General features: G+C 43.0%; 1 protein-coding gene across 1 annotated transcript in view; it reads left to right on the plus strand.

The window, feature by feature from the left end:
• Positions 1-15,662, plus strand: part of LOC146785455 (calcium-activated potassium channel subunit alpha-1-like) — a 1,319,298-nt gene that overhangs the window by 502,876 nt on the left and 800,760 nt on the right. The window contains exon 16 of the mRNA XM_085633050.1: positions 11,297-11,397. Coding sequence (XP_085489176.1) covers positions 11,297-11,397 — 101 coding nt within the window. The remainder of the gene's footprint in view (positions 1-11,296; positions 11,398-15,662) is intronic.

The raw sequence follows: 15,662 nt of genomic DNA on the forward strand, positions 1-15,662 counted from the left end.
TGTAGATGCACATTTATATAGACTGCCTCAAGGGCGAGAAGGGGGCGTGGCCTAGCGATGGGCGTGGCCAGCGGCGTGGCCAGCGGCGAAGAACGCCGGTGTGAGGGGTCACGTGAGCGCTCAACAGAGCTATAGTACTATTTTGATTTGAACCAAGGATTGCTAAATTCACACACCATGTGGGTGACTGGGTAGGCTACCATCAGGGGACCTAGCTAAAACTTATGTTAGATGTAAGGAGGGAGGAAAGCAATGGTAAGTAGTTGGGCTTGAGGCCTGAATCCGGAAGCTAGAGGATTATTTCTTAAGGGAACCATTAAGTGTCCTCCTCTGCCAAACTGAGCTGCACAGAGTATGCCAATGACGTGCTACTTCTTTTTACTAACCCCTACATTTCTGAGCCCTGGCTCAGCCAAATATTAGATCTTTATGAAGATGCATCAAGCCTTAAGATCATCTGGTCCAAATCACTGCTGATTCTATTTAGGGGAGACAAGAACATAAACTGGCATAGCTCCCTCTCGATTAAACAATTAAGCGGCATATGTACAAGCCCCTATTGCCACCACAACATCACCTATAGTGACATTGTGGTGGCGACAGGTGTGCGCCTTATGAACAAGGCAGTGTTAAGCCACTTAATGTGGCTTAATGCTGCCTTGTACATAAGGCCCCCTTTCACGCCATAATTAGCGTAAAAGGGGTGGGCAGTGGGTATTACCGTGGGAATTCCACTGCAACATCCATTCATTTTGACGCTGACCCATATGTACAAGGGTGGTGTACATAGGAGGCAAAGCCAAAATTAAGACCAGGTAAAAACTGGTCTTAGGATGGCGAAACGCATTATTTCTCTTCGTTTTTGCTTTTTCTATGTGTGCTTTTAAAATAAATGCCATTTTGTCACTTTCATGTGTGCTGAATGAAGCAGCACACATGAAAGTGACAGAATGGCATTTATAGGATTGTATATGTGCAGGAAGGAACACCTTACTACACATAAACAATTCTCCTCTGCACGCAGATACCCTTGCGGGTGCCTGTGTTGGCGCTAAGTTGCTACATTTTTGTTTTTTACTTTATTTAGTATTTTAGTACAGTAAAGAGACAATAATCATGTGAGGTATCTATCATTGAAATACAATTATGGTAGATGACATGGAGCGTCACATGAGGGCAGCAATAATGATCGCATATAATAACAAGTGGTGTATACATACTAGCAGAGCCGAATAAAAATACAGACCCGAGGACCCATCCCACCATACATAGAGCCGTCTCCACCCCGCTGCAGCAAAACCGCAGGATAGCCCCAGTCCCGCTGCCTAAAATCATACAGCACATTTCAACCCAGGACCAGAACCCATACGTGGTAGAATGACCTATAGGAATTCAATCAGCTGGAAGGAGTGCAGTTAAATTACCCAACCCCGTAGGGACAATGCCCCATTCCACCTGGGAGTCAGTGGCCCGTCTAGCTGTTTCCACAGAAGAGCTGTTTCCACAGAAGACCTGTTTCCACAAAAGACCTGTAAGGGCCCTAGATATGCTTGGGGCGAGAAGAGTCAGGTAACATGCTGGAATATATTTCGCTAGTGACATTACAATAGGCCAAACTGTTTAGCCAGCCTTGCAAAGTGGGAGTTGACCGATGTCCCCAGTGAATAGCAGTTTCCCTCTTGGCAAGCAGTAGGCTGAGAGATGCATACCTCCAGATTTTTTTAGGAAAATTAACTACATACCCCAATAGGGCCACAACAGGCGTGGGGACGAGGGACAGCTCAGTCATGTCGTCCAATGTGGTGTGTACCCCATCCCAGTATGACTGTAGTTTTGGGCAGGTCCAAGTAAGGTGAGAAAAATCTGCATGCGGGGCATTGCATTTACAGCAATTGTGAGGTCTGGAAGGGTCTAGCCTGTGGACCCTAGCAGGAGTGATGTACATTCTGCGAAGGAACATGAAGTGTAGCAGCTTATGCCTGCTGTTGAGAGACACTTCCTTCATCACCTCGCAACATCCAGCCCATTGATCATCAGTGATGGGACGACCGAGATCTTCCTCCCAAAGCTTGTGGATTTTGTCGTCGTTGATCGGGATCAACGCCGCGCATGTCTAGTATAATTTAGATATAAGATGAGCCTCACTTTCGTTTTCAATAATAAGCGAGAGTGGTGCGAATGAGTCAGGTTCTAATGGGAAACCAGGAAGAGTGGCACGAAGTGCTGAGCGGATTCGGCCAAGAACAAAACTGTCCATAAACATGATGTTGTTGAAGCAGACTTCTTCTGTTGCTGAGAAGCTATTGCTGTTCGGGTATAGGTCATCCATTTTAGAGATATCAAATTTGGCCAGAGTGCACTGAACTAACTTTCACTGGTGATTGGCAACCAATGGGCGTTGGGGATAGGAAGAGCTGTGAAATACAGTGTGGGAGCGCCCAAGACACGACGCAGCTTATCCAGGCCCAACTGGTAGTGGAGACAGTCTGTATGTTGTTAGGGTCTCTGGGTACGCCCTTAGGTAACACAGTGGCTAACTGCACAGGCAGGATAAAGTCGGCCTCTGGGCGAAGCAAGGGAATTCAGGTCTCCGGGTGGTACCATGCAAAGATATAGCTGCATTGGGCCACCAAGTAGTGCAAATGGAAAACCGGCACGCCAAACCCCCCTCCAATTGTATGGGAGAGTGAGCACCTGCCAGCGTACACGTGCATGTTTGCCCCCCCAGACCAATCTGAGAAGGTGAGACCGTAGTGTTGAAAAGAAACTGTTGAGGAGGGGTATGGGGATATTGTTAAAAATATAAAGAAATGTTGGGAGCACTACCATTTTGATAATGGCCACACATCCAGCAATAGATGAAGGGAGCCGTAGCCATCTGTCTACTTGGGTCTCAAGGGCTCTAATTGCCCGCCCGTAGTTGAGACGTATTATCTGAGTGGTTCCCAAGTGGATGTGTATGCCCAAGTACTTGACTGAGTCAGTACACCATTCGAGGGGGAATTCACTGTCCCATGAAGTGGTGTGTTAAGGGAAAGATAACCGACTTCTGCCAGTTGATTCCCAGACCCAAATGCTGACCGAAGCGGATAATCTCTCTGATGAGAGGCTCCAAATTTACCTGGGGCTCTCTGACATAAAGGATGGTGTCGTCAGCATAGAGCGAGACCAAGAGAGGGCAGATGTTAAACTGTAGGCCCCTCTGAAGATGCTTGTCCTGGAAATGGCAGATTAAGGGGTCCATTGCTAAGATAAACAATAAAGGGGACAAAGGGCACCCCTGCCTGGTGCTGCATGAGAGAGAGAGAGTGGGGCGGCAATAAAATAGGGCAATGAATCCAGCAGGCATGCCCATACAGCACATGACAGAGATGAAAAAAGGCCACTCTAAGGAATCAAAAGCCTTCTTGGTATCTAGAAGGATAGCGGCGGCAGGGACCTCGGGGCTAATCCTGTGGAGGACAGAGAACAGCATCCTGGGAAAGGCAATTGGCAATTATTTTTGCTAAAATGTTATAGTCCAAATTCAGGAGGGATAGGGCGCTGTAGGACCCACATAAGGACGGTCCTTGCCCGGCTTAGGGAGACGTATGACCACCACCTCACAGAGAGTGGGGGGAGAATTTGCCTCTCGAGGGCCTTTACGTATACTTCAATAAGTTGCAGGGCTAAAAGGTCTTTATACGCCTTATAGAATTCCCCTGTAAAGCCGTCCAGCCCAGGGGCTGAGGAACATTGCAGATTTTCAATGGCACCAAGTACATCAGCCTCGGAGATTGGTTCAGTCGGGAAGTCCTGCATGTCCTTCTCCAAGTTTACCAATGCAGTCTCCGATAGGTAGGCTGCCTGGGCAGAGGTGTCACTTCCCAACTTTCATCTGATTTGTGAAAGAGCGGAGTTCAGTAATGTAGGCCCTACTATATGAGGCCGGATCATCTGGGCCAATACGCAGCCAAGTCGCTCGCCTTCACCATATCTCCTGGCGGTCTGATATTTGCCTAGATAGTGTATCAAGCGATCCGCAGTGTCCCTGTACGCGGTAATAAGGGCCAAATGTTTACCCGTCTTGTCGGTGTTGTGGGTGAGTGTGAAAGTGGTATCTAGTGCCGTCAGATCACGATCTAAGTGGGAAAGTGTAGCGCGGAGATCCTGAAGCACCCCAGCGTGTTTGGCAATGCAGACACCCCTAATGAACGTTTTGAAGCCCTTCCAGAGGACCGCCTAGGTGTTGACCCAGCCCGTATTGATAGCGAAGTATTCCTTAATAGCCTCGCGCACTTCTGCATGGAAGTTGTCGTTCAGGGCGCGATTTGGGAAGCACCATTGTCCTTCGAAACCTTCTGGGCAGGGAACCTTAAGAAACAGCTGCACCGAGGAGTGGTTTGAGTATGTCCTCGAAAGAGTCACCAGGGACTGGACTCAGCTGGCAATGCCAGGGAAAACGAACCAGTAGTCAATTCTGGTCCAGGTATTGTGTTGACCGGCGTAATGCGTATAGTTAGTGTGGGAATGGTTGTGCCTGCGTCCAATGTCTAAAAGAGAAAAGTGCTCGCAGAGTTCGAGGAGAGCACGGTGCGCATGTGGTTTAGTGCCGGGAGAGGAAGCAGAGCTGTACTGTGTGGGATTCAGGAATACATTATAATCCCCCCTACTAAAAAGAGAAAGGTGTTTAGCTTTGATAGCTGCATGTGTAGAGAGTGGAAAAATTCAGGTCAATCTGTGTTCGGGGCATATATACATACCAGAGCTGAGCTGTGACCCATGAGAGACCCCGTGACGATCAGGTATCTGCCGTCAGTGTCCGTTATGACAGAGCAAGGGTGGAAGGGGACTCTCTTGTGTATAAGAATAGCCATGCCCCTGGCATATTTGCTGTAATTGGCAAAGTACTTGTGCGTGCCCCAGCTGGAAGCGAAATGAAACGTGTCTGATTTAGGTAAATGTGTTTCCTGTAGGAAAGCAATATCCACATTGTGACGCATTAGGTAATGGAAAACATGCCGTATTTTACGTTTATCGTTGAGACCCCTGACATTCCAGGACATCACGGATAGGCTGGAGGGACCCTCGACATTACCCGGTTGAGCCCTTTGCTAGTGGTGGCATAGGTGAGACAAACAAGCTCCAACAGTTGAATAAGAACAATGACAGTGTACCAAATCGAAAGAAAACATAAATGGAAATACAATGGCCATTATCCCCCCCACCCCACACCCACCCTCACTACCAAAGAAGCAAGGCAACCCCATGGCAAGTACCAATACGTTAAGTACCAATTGAATTTGCAGTGGAACGAGATATTCCTGAAACGGTACATTTGTGTAACCAAGAACAAACCTAAGGTGTACACCAAGGGGGGTGGCAACGCCACGTCAGACAACCAGCTAAATGCAACAATTCAACATGATGATTAACAATATCCCAAGTCAGTCCTGCTAGGAGAAAAAGAGACTGTGTGGTTATATCAACCTGTCCCGGACCCAGAGAAGAGTTCCATGCTTGCATCAAAGCTGCTGTGAGGAGGGGAGGGACCACTCCCTCTCGCACCCGTCTGAGTGTTGGTCTGTTTATAGGAACAGCAGAATTCCGGTACCTCCGTGGGATTATCAAAGATGCGTGATCTGCCATTAACATCAGTTCGCAGTCTGGCAGGGTATAACATGCTGTATTTCAGACCCAAGTTCCTGAGAGTGGCCTTGACACCATTATAATTGCGCCGGGCCTCCTGTACCATGATGGTAAAGTCTGGATAGAGGGGTAGCTTGGTGCCCTGCCAGGACATGTCGCTGTATTCTCTGGCGAGGCACAATGCTGTATCGCGGTCCCTGAAGTTCATGATACGGGCGATAATGGGTCGTGGGGGCATCCCGGGTTGGGGCGGGGTCCCAAGGTGTGGTGAGCACATTTCACGATGAAACTAGGAGTAAAGGAGTCTTTCCCGAACATGTCAGTCAGCAGTGTTTCGACAAAGAGGTCGAGACGGCCAGTGGAGGTGGACTCTGAAACTCCCAGGATGCAAATATTATTGCGCCGACTGCGCACCTCAAGATCTTCGTTCTTGATTGCCACATCTTTGAGGATGCGTTCAACTCGTTCCAACCTCTTAAGGGACTGTGTGGTACCATCCTCAATGTCTGAGATGCGCGCCTCTGCCACGTCTAGGTGCCTATCATGCACCTGGATTTTAGCAACCTTGGGGTTTAGAGGAGCACTCTCTAATAATAACAAAATTTTAGTCTTGCGATTTCCTACAAAATAAACTAAGGGTGCTGCACTGCTGCGATGTGTTGACTTCACATGCACCAATTATTTGTGTCCAAACAGGATGAGATCCTGGATGCAGTGAGCACTGTGCCTATCGTAGAACAAACTGTTCTGAATATTATAATAAATGTAAACACTGTATATAAACATTCCCTTTGTAGGCAAGAAATAATCAATGTTGTCCTTTTATGGATTATTATTCATTATTATTTTGTTTGTCACATAGCATATAAATATTTTTACAATAAACATAATCCCATAATGAAAAAATTAAATCGATGAATTTTCATTTGTTAATACACAAACAAATTGTATCCTGAAAAAGTTTGAGAAATGTGACATTTGGGTGCCGATTATGATCCGTTAAAAATATTCCCCGTACGAATCGTATCCTGATTTTTTTACGTACGAATCGTACAAGTCCCGTACAAACTGGCAAGTACGATTCGTATGTTAAAAAATCCATGCGAATCGCATTGGGAAAATTCCCCGACACGTCCACGGGTCGGAAAAAGTGTCTGACACGTCCCCGGACAGTTTTACGTATGAATCGGAAAACTGAAGTCCGAGCGCGCAAGTACGATCCGTCCCGTCCGTCCGAATGCACAACCGTATGGAAAAAACACCGTACGGAGCGAACTCCCATAGCAACCATGGAGACGTCCAAACATGTGCCCGTATACGCGCCGAACACCCCCCCAGCCCACCCCCCCAAGTACGCGCCGTACCCCCAGCCCCCCATGTACGTGCCGTACCCCAGCCCCCCCTAGGTACGGAGCGTACCCCCACCCCGTGTAGGTACGGAGCGTACCCCCCGTAGGTATGGAGCGTACCCCCACCCCATGTAAGTACGGAGCGTACCCCCCGTAGGTACGGAGCATACCCCCACCCCCTGCATGTACGGTGCGTACCCCCAGTACATACGGGGGTGGGGGTACGCTCCGTACCTACACGGGGTGGGGGCATGCTCCGTACCTATGGGGGGTACGCTCCGTACCTACACGGGGTAGGGGTATGCACCGTACCTACGGGGGGTACGCTCCGTACCTACATGGGGTGGGGATACGCACCGTACATGCGGGGGATACACTCCGTACCTACACGGGGTGGGGGTACGCACCGTACATGCTCGGGGGGTAGGGGTACGGTGCGTACAGGTACGGGGCTGTGGTACGGAGGTGGGGCACGGCGCGTACATTTATGTCTCTTTTGACTCTATCAGTAAAAATGGCCTCTTTACTTTTCACAACATTCTATAAACGTGGCACCTTTTCAGTTGCTGGATCAAGGGTCTCTCCATTACTAACAACTTAGGTGCCGATTCCGATCCGTTAAAAATATTCCCCATACGAATCGTATCCGGATTTTTTTACGTACGAATCGTACAAGTCCTGTACAAACTGGCAAGTACGAATCGTATGTAAAAAACTCCATACGAATTGCATTGGGAAAATTCCCTGACACGTCTTCGGGTTGGAAAAAGTGTCCAACACGTCCCCGGACAGCTTTACGTACGAATCGGTAAACTGAAGTCCGAGCGCGCAAGTACGATCCGTCCCGTCCGTCCGAATGCACAACCGTATGGAAAAAACACCGTACGGAGCGAACTCTGAGCTCTTATTTGAGTAATGGTGTGTTTAGCTTCATGCCAGTGTACTGCTACACTGGAGTCTTTATTGCCAGGAAGGCTAACGCCTCTCTCCTCCACTTGTTGTACATATCCCCCTAGGTTTCCAGTACATGGGCAAACATTTTGCGATAATACCTTAGCTAACATGCAGCCTTAACATTTCCCCTCTTGTGAAGAGGATGAAGGTGATCTTCACCCCTCCACTCCATGTGCTAGACTGAGTGCCACTATTTAAAATAAGGATTCACCCATCATTGCTTTGGGCAATACAGAATTTTCCATTAGCAATCCCACCCAAATGGTTTAAAAACCTTACGACCACTAACCATACTTTCCTGTAGTCTGCTAATCCCCCATGCATCGCTGCTGATAAATGCCAGTAATCTCTGTGCGGTGGTGGAATGGGAATGGTGTACATTCTTCATTATTATCGGATTGCCCATTTCCTGGTAGTTGATGACTGGCTGAATGGTGGTTGGAGTGATCTTGCTTATTAGCCAGAATTATCCCTGCTGGGATTAGAGAATATCATGGGTAAATTATATTGCAGTCCTATCACCCAACATCTGACAGAGATCACTAGAATGGTGTTCTTGAATTGATGTGCAGTGTTGCGCCTGATTAGTTGGAGCCAGAAACTGATGCAATAATCTCCACTGTGGTACAGGTGGTGGTTGAGGCATCCCACCCAGTTTAAGGTAATTAGGAGGTGGGACAAGTACTTACAGCTTTCTCATGTGCTTCGAAGTTATCATACGGGATCTCTAAGATCTGCCAGAATATAATTGAAGCACACATCTTGGTTGGCCCCTTGGAGAGGGATGGAACAGAACGGATAAACTGGACGCCAGTCATTGATGGTCCAGATAAATTTGCGGCACTTAAATATCGATGTAAAAAATATTGTGGTAAAGAATATAGATTGTTAGGTAATTAATATTGATTGAAAAAATATCGAAGTGTTAAATATCGTTAACAAAAATATAGTTGTTAAAAATATCGATTCATTATTAATGTTATGTATTTTAGTATTTTGTATGAGAATTGTTAGTATTTTTATTATATGTGTTAAAATTTTAGTAGTTATTATTTTTTTTTTACTTTAATTTTGCGTTTCTAGTTCCGTAGCGGGTTGTGGGTTTATAGGGGAATAGGGTGGGAAGTAATTTAATTATATAGATTTTAATTATTATTTATAGTATTTAATAATTATTTTTAAATTGAATTTTTCATTTTTAGATCCGTAGTGGGTTGTGGGATTATAGGGGAATAGGGTGGGAAGTAATTTCATTATATGAACTTTATTTCATAATTTATATTTATTCATAATTGTATAATTGTGATGTTACAGAGTTATAAATGTGTAAATTAATTTATTAATAATTGTTTGATAATTAGTTGTTAATGATTTTAAATTAAGTCATTAATAAATAATTATGTTAATTGTTTAATTAATTTTAGGTGTGTGTTGTTTTTATAGGTGTAAATGGTGGGAAGTAATTTCTTTTTTATTGATGATTTATTAATTATTTGTTAATTAATTTGCATTAATTAATTTGTTAATTAATTTGTATTAATTATTTTGAATTATTTAATTAGTAATTATTAATTGTAATTGTGTAATTAATTTTAGATGTGTGTTGTGGATATTATAGTGTTAAACAATGAGTAATTAATGAATGTTTATTATTTTTTAATAATGATATATTTAAGTTTCAATATTAATTATGTTAATAATGGATATAAAATGTAATAAAAATGTTGATGTTTATTTTTTTATTGGTGTGGTATCCAGCGCTTTCCCTACTGTTGCACTCACTGGAGTGGGAATAGTAATTTATACCCCTCCGCTATCCAACACTTTCCCTACTGTTGCACTCACTGGAGTGGGAATAGTAATTTTTACCCCTCCGCTATCCAACACTTTCCCTACTGTTGCACTCACTGGAGTGGGAATAGTCATTTTTAACCCTCCACTATCCAACACTTTCCCTCCTGCTGCTCTCACTTGAGTGGGAATAGTAATTTTTACCCGTCCGCTATCCAGCACTTTCCCTGCTTTTGCACTCACTGGAGTCGGAATAGTAATTTTTACCCCTCCGCTATCCAGCACTTTCCCTGCTTTTCAACTCACTGGAGTGGGAATAGTAATTTTATCCCTCCGCTATCCAACATTTTCCTTACTGTTGTATTTATTGTGTTGCGAAATGTATTTTTAATATTTCTTTTAATTGTTTAATGTGTTAATTAATTATAGAATGTTTTATTTTATTTAAAATGATTCATATATGTATATATTTTATTTTTATATAATTTAAAAAGTTTATAAATTAAGTTAAGATAATAGTTAATAAAATGTATTTAAGTAAATACATGTATTTGTACACATTTTTGTGTGTTTATATTTTATTTAATTAAGTTTATTTGTTATATATAGTTAAAATGTATATTAAATATCATTTATTTTGTTAAAAATATTAATATTATTTAATATATTTTATTTAATTTATATATCTTTTTAAGTCGATATTTTTTACATCCATATTTTTTACTTCAATATTTTTGTATCGATATTATTGTACTTACCTGTTTAAGTATAGGGAGTCGATATTTTTGTATTCGATATTTTTATCAAAAAACTTTTGTAAACTATACTTTTAATCAGGGAACCCCTAGCCCCACATGTTGCCGCTGTACTGAGTCCAACGTGGACTTTTACAACATGCTGTGAGGAATTATGCTACAAAATACTGAGGGGATATCGGAAACACATTGACCCATATTTTGGGATGAATAATTGATGTATCTCCAAAAGTGGCTCTGCTGGGGATCCGTGATGACGTGGGTGGTGTTTGGGGGAGTGTGCATTGGTATTATAACAAAGAGGGATATCTTGCATTGTTGGAAATCTTTGATTCTCCCTGCAATGACAAACTGCAGAACTGCGATAGATTAATGTGCAAAGCTAGAGGAACCTATTTATAGCACCACATGTTGTCCTCACAAACATCAACCAATTTGGGGTCGTTGATGGGACTATTACAGTTTATCTAGCATGTGGTGTAACGTGTATAGCATAACAAGTGGCATGTATGTCAGTTGTAACATGAATGGGGATGGTATTAGATGTTGTGAGATGTTCATGTATATTCGTATACAGAGTAAAAGTAATAAAGTTGTGTTATACATTTATCGAGATTTAACCCACGTAAAAAAAAATGCCCGTTCGTATTCAAAAGTCACTTTCTCCCCTTCCCTGGTATGTATTACTACGATGGAGCAACTTGACATGCTCTTTCTTGGGATTATATTTACATTTCAGCTAGCAGTATGAATTTATCGGTCAGTTCAGCAGATAAAATATCTGATCTCTCTTCTCCATGATCTCATTTCCTGATCTAGGGCAGGATTTTATTGCCAAGCATGCCACAGTGATATTGCTCATCCTAATCTAATTCAGAAATGCAGCTGTTACAATGAAAGCGGAGAAAGTTCACCTTCAGGTATGTGTAATTTCAGTGCAAAATAATATAATCCATAGATCAATAAGTCTAACATAAAAACAAATTTGCTATTGGCAAATTTTCAGTGCGGTTTCTTATAAACCCACCACTCATATGTGTGCCCTAGAGACTGACAATATGCTTGAGTTAGAGAAACCCATGACTAATCAAGGAAAATTTTAATTTATTTTTATATTATTAAGACTTGCATTATGACGGTTTCAATAACACCTGTTACTACACATATTGGAGCTAAAGGTTTTGTGGTTTTATGGCCAGTAAATACGCGCACATGTGGATTTAGATTCAGTGAGCACAAAAAATCCCCTTGCAGGTCCCATCCAGGGTCACAATTCTTAAATGGGTTATAATATTCACATACTGTAAATTCCATACACATTGGTGTTGGTTACTATCTGATAATTATTGCACATAAAACCAAGCCACTCATATTGAGGGACTAAGGGGCTTATTTATGAGAGCCCTACGTCACTTTTGCACCATGTAAAGTGGTACATGCATGACTCAGGGCTCTCAGAAAGATTTATGCAGTCATGCACAGCCACCCTGCATGACGTTCAGTGGCCTCATAAATCATGAGTAAGGCAATATAGTGCAAATTGCTGCATTGCCTTACTCTGTGCCCGTGAGGTGTTCAATGAGCATTGAGATGGGTTTTCCCAGGCAACACCCATAAAATGTTACGCTACCCCAGATTTACAAAGTGATGCAAACCTGGGAAAGCATCAAATCTGTAAGCCTCCCGAGGAGAGGCGTAACAAGGAGAAATAGTTTAATTTCTCCTAATTTTGATCTCTTTCCAAGCCACTTCCTCCACAAAAGCAATCCTGCCTGCAACAGAGGCACCCTTGTACCCTGGTGTAACGGTGCCTATATTGGCGCTGGGCTGCCAAAATGGTAACACCGCAGGTAGAAAGGACAGGAATGCCCTTACACTTTGGCATAGGATAGCACAGAAAGGTGCCTTGCTGCGCTACCCTACACCTAATGCCATAAATGAGGCCCTGAGTAGTTTTTTAAAGGGGAACATTAATAGTAATTATTTCAAAGGTGAGCCTGATCCAATAATTTTAAAATTGCATCAGATTCATGTGAGCTAGAATAGCTCATTTGTCAGGTCCTTTCTAGAATGCCTGAAGTTCAGGTCAGCCTTCAAACTACTAATCGAGCATTCAACATTAACCCAGGGCACAAGTCAAGGATACACACAGGTAGACTGCATTTACCCACTATTTTCACAGGGTGGATACCAGCTGCCCTGCCAAGAGGTTGGGCCCCACAGCAATATGCTAAACATGTCCTGGTGTAATTTTCAGACTTTCAGCAGTACCTGCACGTTGTTTGCTTTTGTTCTGAGTCCTGAGCAGCAAAGTAAAGGTGGGGAAGGGGCTAATCAGATTCCAGCTGCATCCATCACAAAAGCCAAATTTAAGGGGCCAAGAAGCTTCCTTTTGTTGGAGTTTCCTGGCTGGGAGCCTCACACCTAGATGCAATGGAGGGAAAACAAGGACACACATATTATCACTTCACAGGTACTTGAAAGAGGCCTGCTTTTGACTTTGTTCAGTCACTGTATATGACAGATATATAGATGCACTGTGAGAATGTCAGATGTGTTGGTCTGTCCCAGTATTTACACAAGCAACAATTTAAATACCACTATTTTACTTCATTTATTTAATAGCACTATAGCGTTACGCATCCCAATGCAGGGTGTCAGAGTGCTTTACATCACACATACACAATATACACTGACAATAAGTCATTTGTGTATAAATCAATGTACATGATGAGTTACATAAAACAGCGAGGGTTACACGATGTAGGAGTCACCTTTCATAGCTCACTGTGCTATATTAGAAGCATTACAATTTATGAACTGCAAGTAACAAAAGGCTCTTTGTATTAAAAGCAATAACCCACTTACCCATTTACATAAAATAAAAATGTGTCATCTGCGAGTTACATAATGGTCTTTGCAGGAGACATAATAACCCTCTATGCTACTTTGATTTAAAACTGGAACTAGACAAAACACAAATCTCTCCAGCAAATACGTTATCTTCCAGAGTTATCTTATCATTATTACTATTCCCTGAGATTAAGCTGGCACACAAAAATGTCTGCATCAGGTGCCTTAACCCCATAAGATATTTTAACATATAGACTTTGCAACCAAGTAAACAGAAGAGATTTTCTGCCACATTTTTCCTTGTTGCCAATTTGTTTGTGGCAGAGTTTTTAAAAATAAATGTGTAAGTTGAGGCCAGGATTTAGCATTGGTGTTACATCAGTTTTGTGGCACAACCCAATGCAAAACTGAATTAACTCAATACTGTAATGCACTCAAATGTACTCATGATATACCTGCTTAACATATGTGAGGTCTTAAGATCTGATGTCACTTCCTATGAGGTCATGGGTTGTGGTGCCACTTTCTGTGATGCCACGTGTGATGTCACGCACCGTGTTGTCATGCACTGTGATGTCACACGCCACGATGTCACTTGTATACTGCCTAACTTGGTTAGTCCACCCACTTCTTTTTTAGGACTTGTGCCCTGCAGTCACCTGTACTCCCAGGGTCCTGCCTGAATATTTAATCCTTTTGAAGAAAGTCTGTGTAGGTAGGTGTGCACTCCTGTGGGTTTCTGTGATTATTGTGGCATTGGGCATTTTTCGAAGACAGATTAGATGGTTGCCCCATTAGGCCTTGTGTTAAGTCCAAAGAACTTTGACTTAATTCTTGCATTCATCATGTGCCAATGAAGGACTTTCGAGGTACATTTTATGTGTTCAGTGGGTTCAGGCACATTACAACCATCGAGTTTTGGAGACTTCTCTGTGATCAGTGTGTATTTTGTGATGCCTTAGTCTTTTTTGTGGCGGTGTGGTATTTTCAAGAGTAAGGGCAGCTGCGAATTGATACCTTTTACCACCACATGGAGTATAACATCGATTCACTCATCAGAAATGAATAGCATTCTCTTACCTTTAGAGAATGGCGGCATCCTTATATTAGGAGGTTTATTAAGGGTAATGGTCATATTCCACTCATCTCTGCAACAGTATTTTGGTCTTGGATTAATTCACACATACATAGAGAGCTCTCTTTTATCAAGTGGAAAACGTGGTCCAGGCACATGGTGATTCTTGCCTGGTCCTCATGAAATAGATTTTGGGCGTCAACTGCATGCATTTGGTTGATAATCTACCACTGCGTGAGAAACTGTGCCCTACGTTGCCCGAAGGTACTGAAAATAAAGATAGGCTTTTAAATACACGTTATAAAAATTCAGTGTTGGACTCACTTGTCAGTGTTTCTGGTACTGTCTATTAGAGTGGCTTAAAAGGTCAGTGTGCACGCCTTTTTTTTTTCCCCATCACGACCCATACAACCAAATAAAGAAAACCCCCACACACTGGCCTGTTTAAGCCTGGCCAGAAAACTTACAGGAAACACACGGGAACAACAGAACGTGAGCAGTTTAGTTCACGGAGCTTTTGTTTAATTGCATCCTTGGGCTAAAAGTTTACACAGGACGTATTTCACGCGGAAATATTGCTCAAAATGTTGTATTTGCACTTTGCGTAATTACGCTTCACGTTCCGTTATGTGGTGTAATTAACAAAAGTAAATTACGCGATTTTCTCACGCTCCTACTTTTAAACCAGCCCACCTGGCAGTGCCAGATTTCATAAGAACCAAGCAAGCAATCGATAAATCCATGTATCCACTTTTCAAACTTGTTGGCTTTGGTTGGAGGGTAAAGGATCGTCTCTAATACAGAACTCACTTGGATACATCAAATCTTCTCAATAGAATGTCCCTTTTGACAACTATTTCATTTGAACCAGACAGCCGCGGTCGGTAGTAGGAGTATCTGCAGGGCGGTGACGTGGGGAGGGGCAGGGTGGGGGGTAGTAAACTATGGATTACGGAGGTTTACAAGTAAATTAACATATAAATTAATACAACGAATTTCGTTGCGTGCACTGCATCCCCAAATGCGATGCAGTGCACGCAACGAAACTCGTTTTATTAATTTATATGTTAACTTACCTGTAAACCTCCGTAATCCATAGTTTACTACCCCCCACCCTGCCCCTCCCCGCATCACTGCCCTGCAGTTACTCCTACTACCGACCGCGGATGGAACCAGAACATATCTAGCGGTCCAACATCTGCTTTCCTTTCTTGACATGGAATGAGAGGAGGTGACTGGACAAAGACTAGCTACAGT

This window comes from Triturus cristatus, chromosome 11, assembly GCF_964204655.1.
Source record: "Triturus cristatus chromosome 11, aTriCri1.1, whole genome shotgun sequence".
Classification (NCBI taxonomy): Eukaryota; Metazoa; Chordata; class Amphibia; order Caudata; family Salamandridae; genus Triturus; species Triturus cristatus.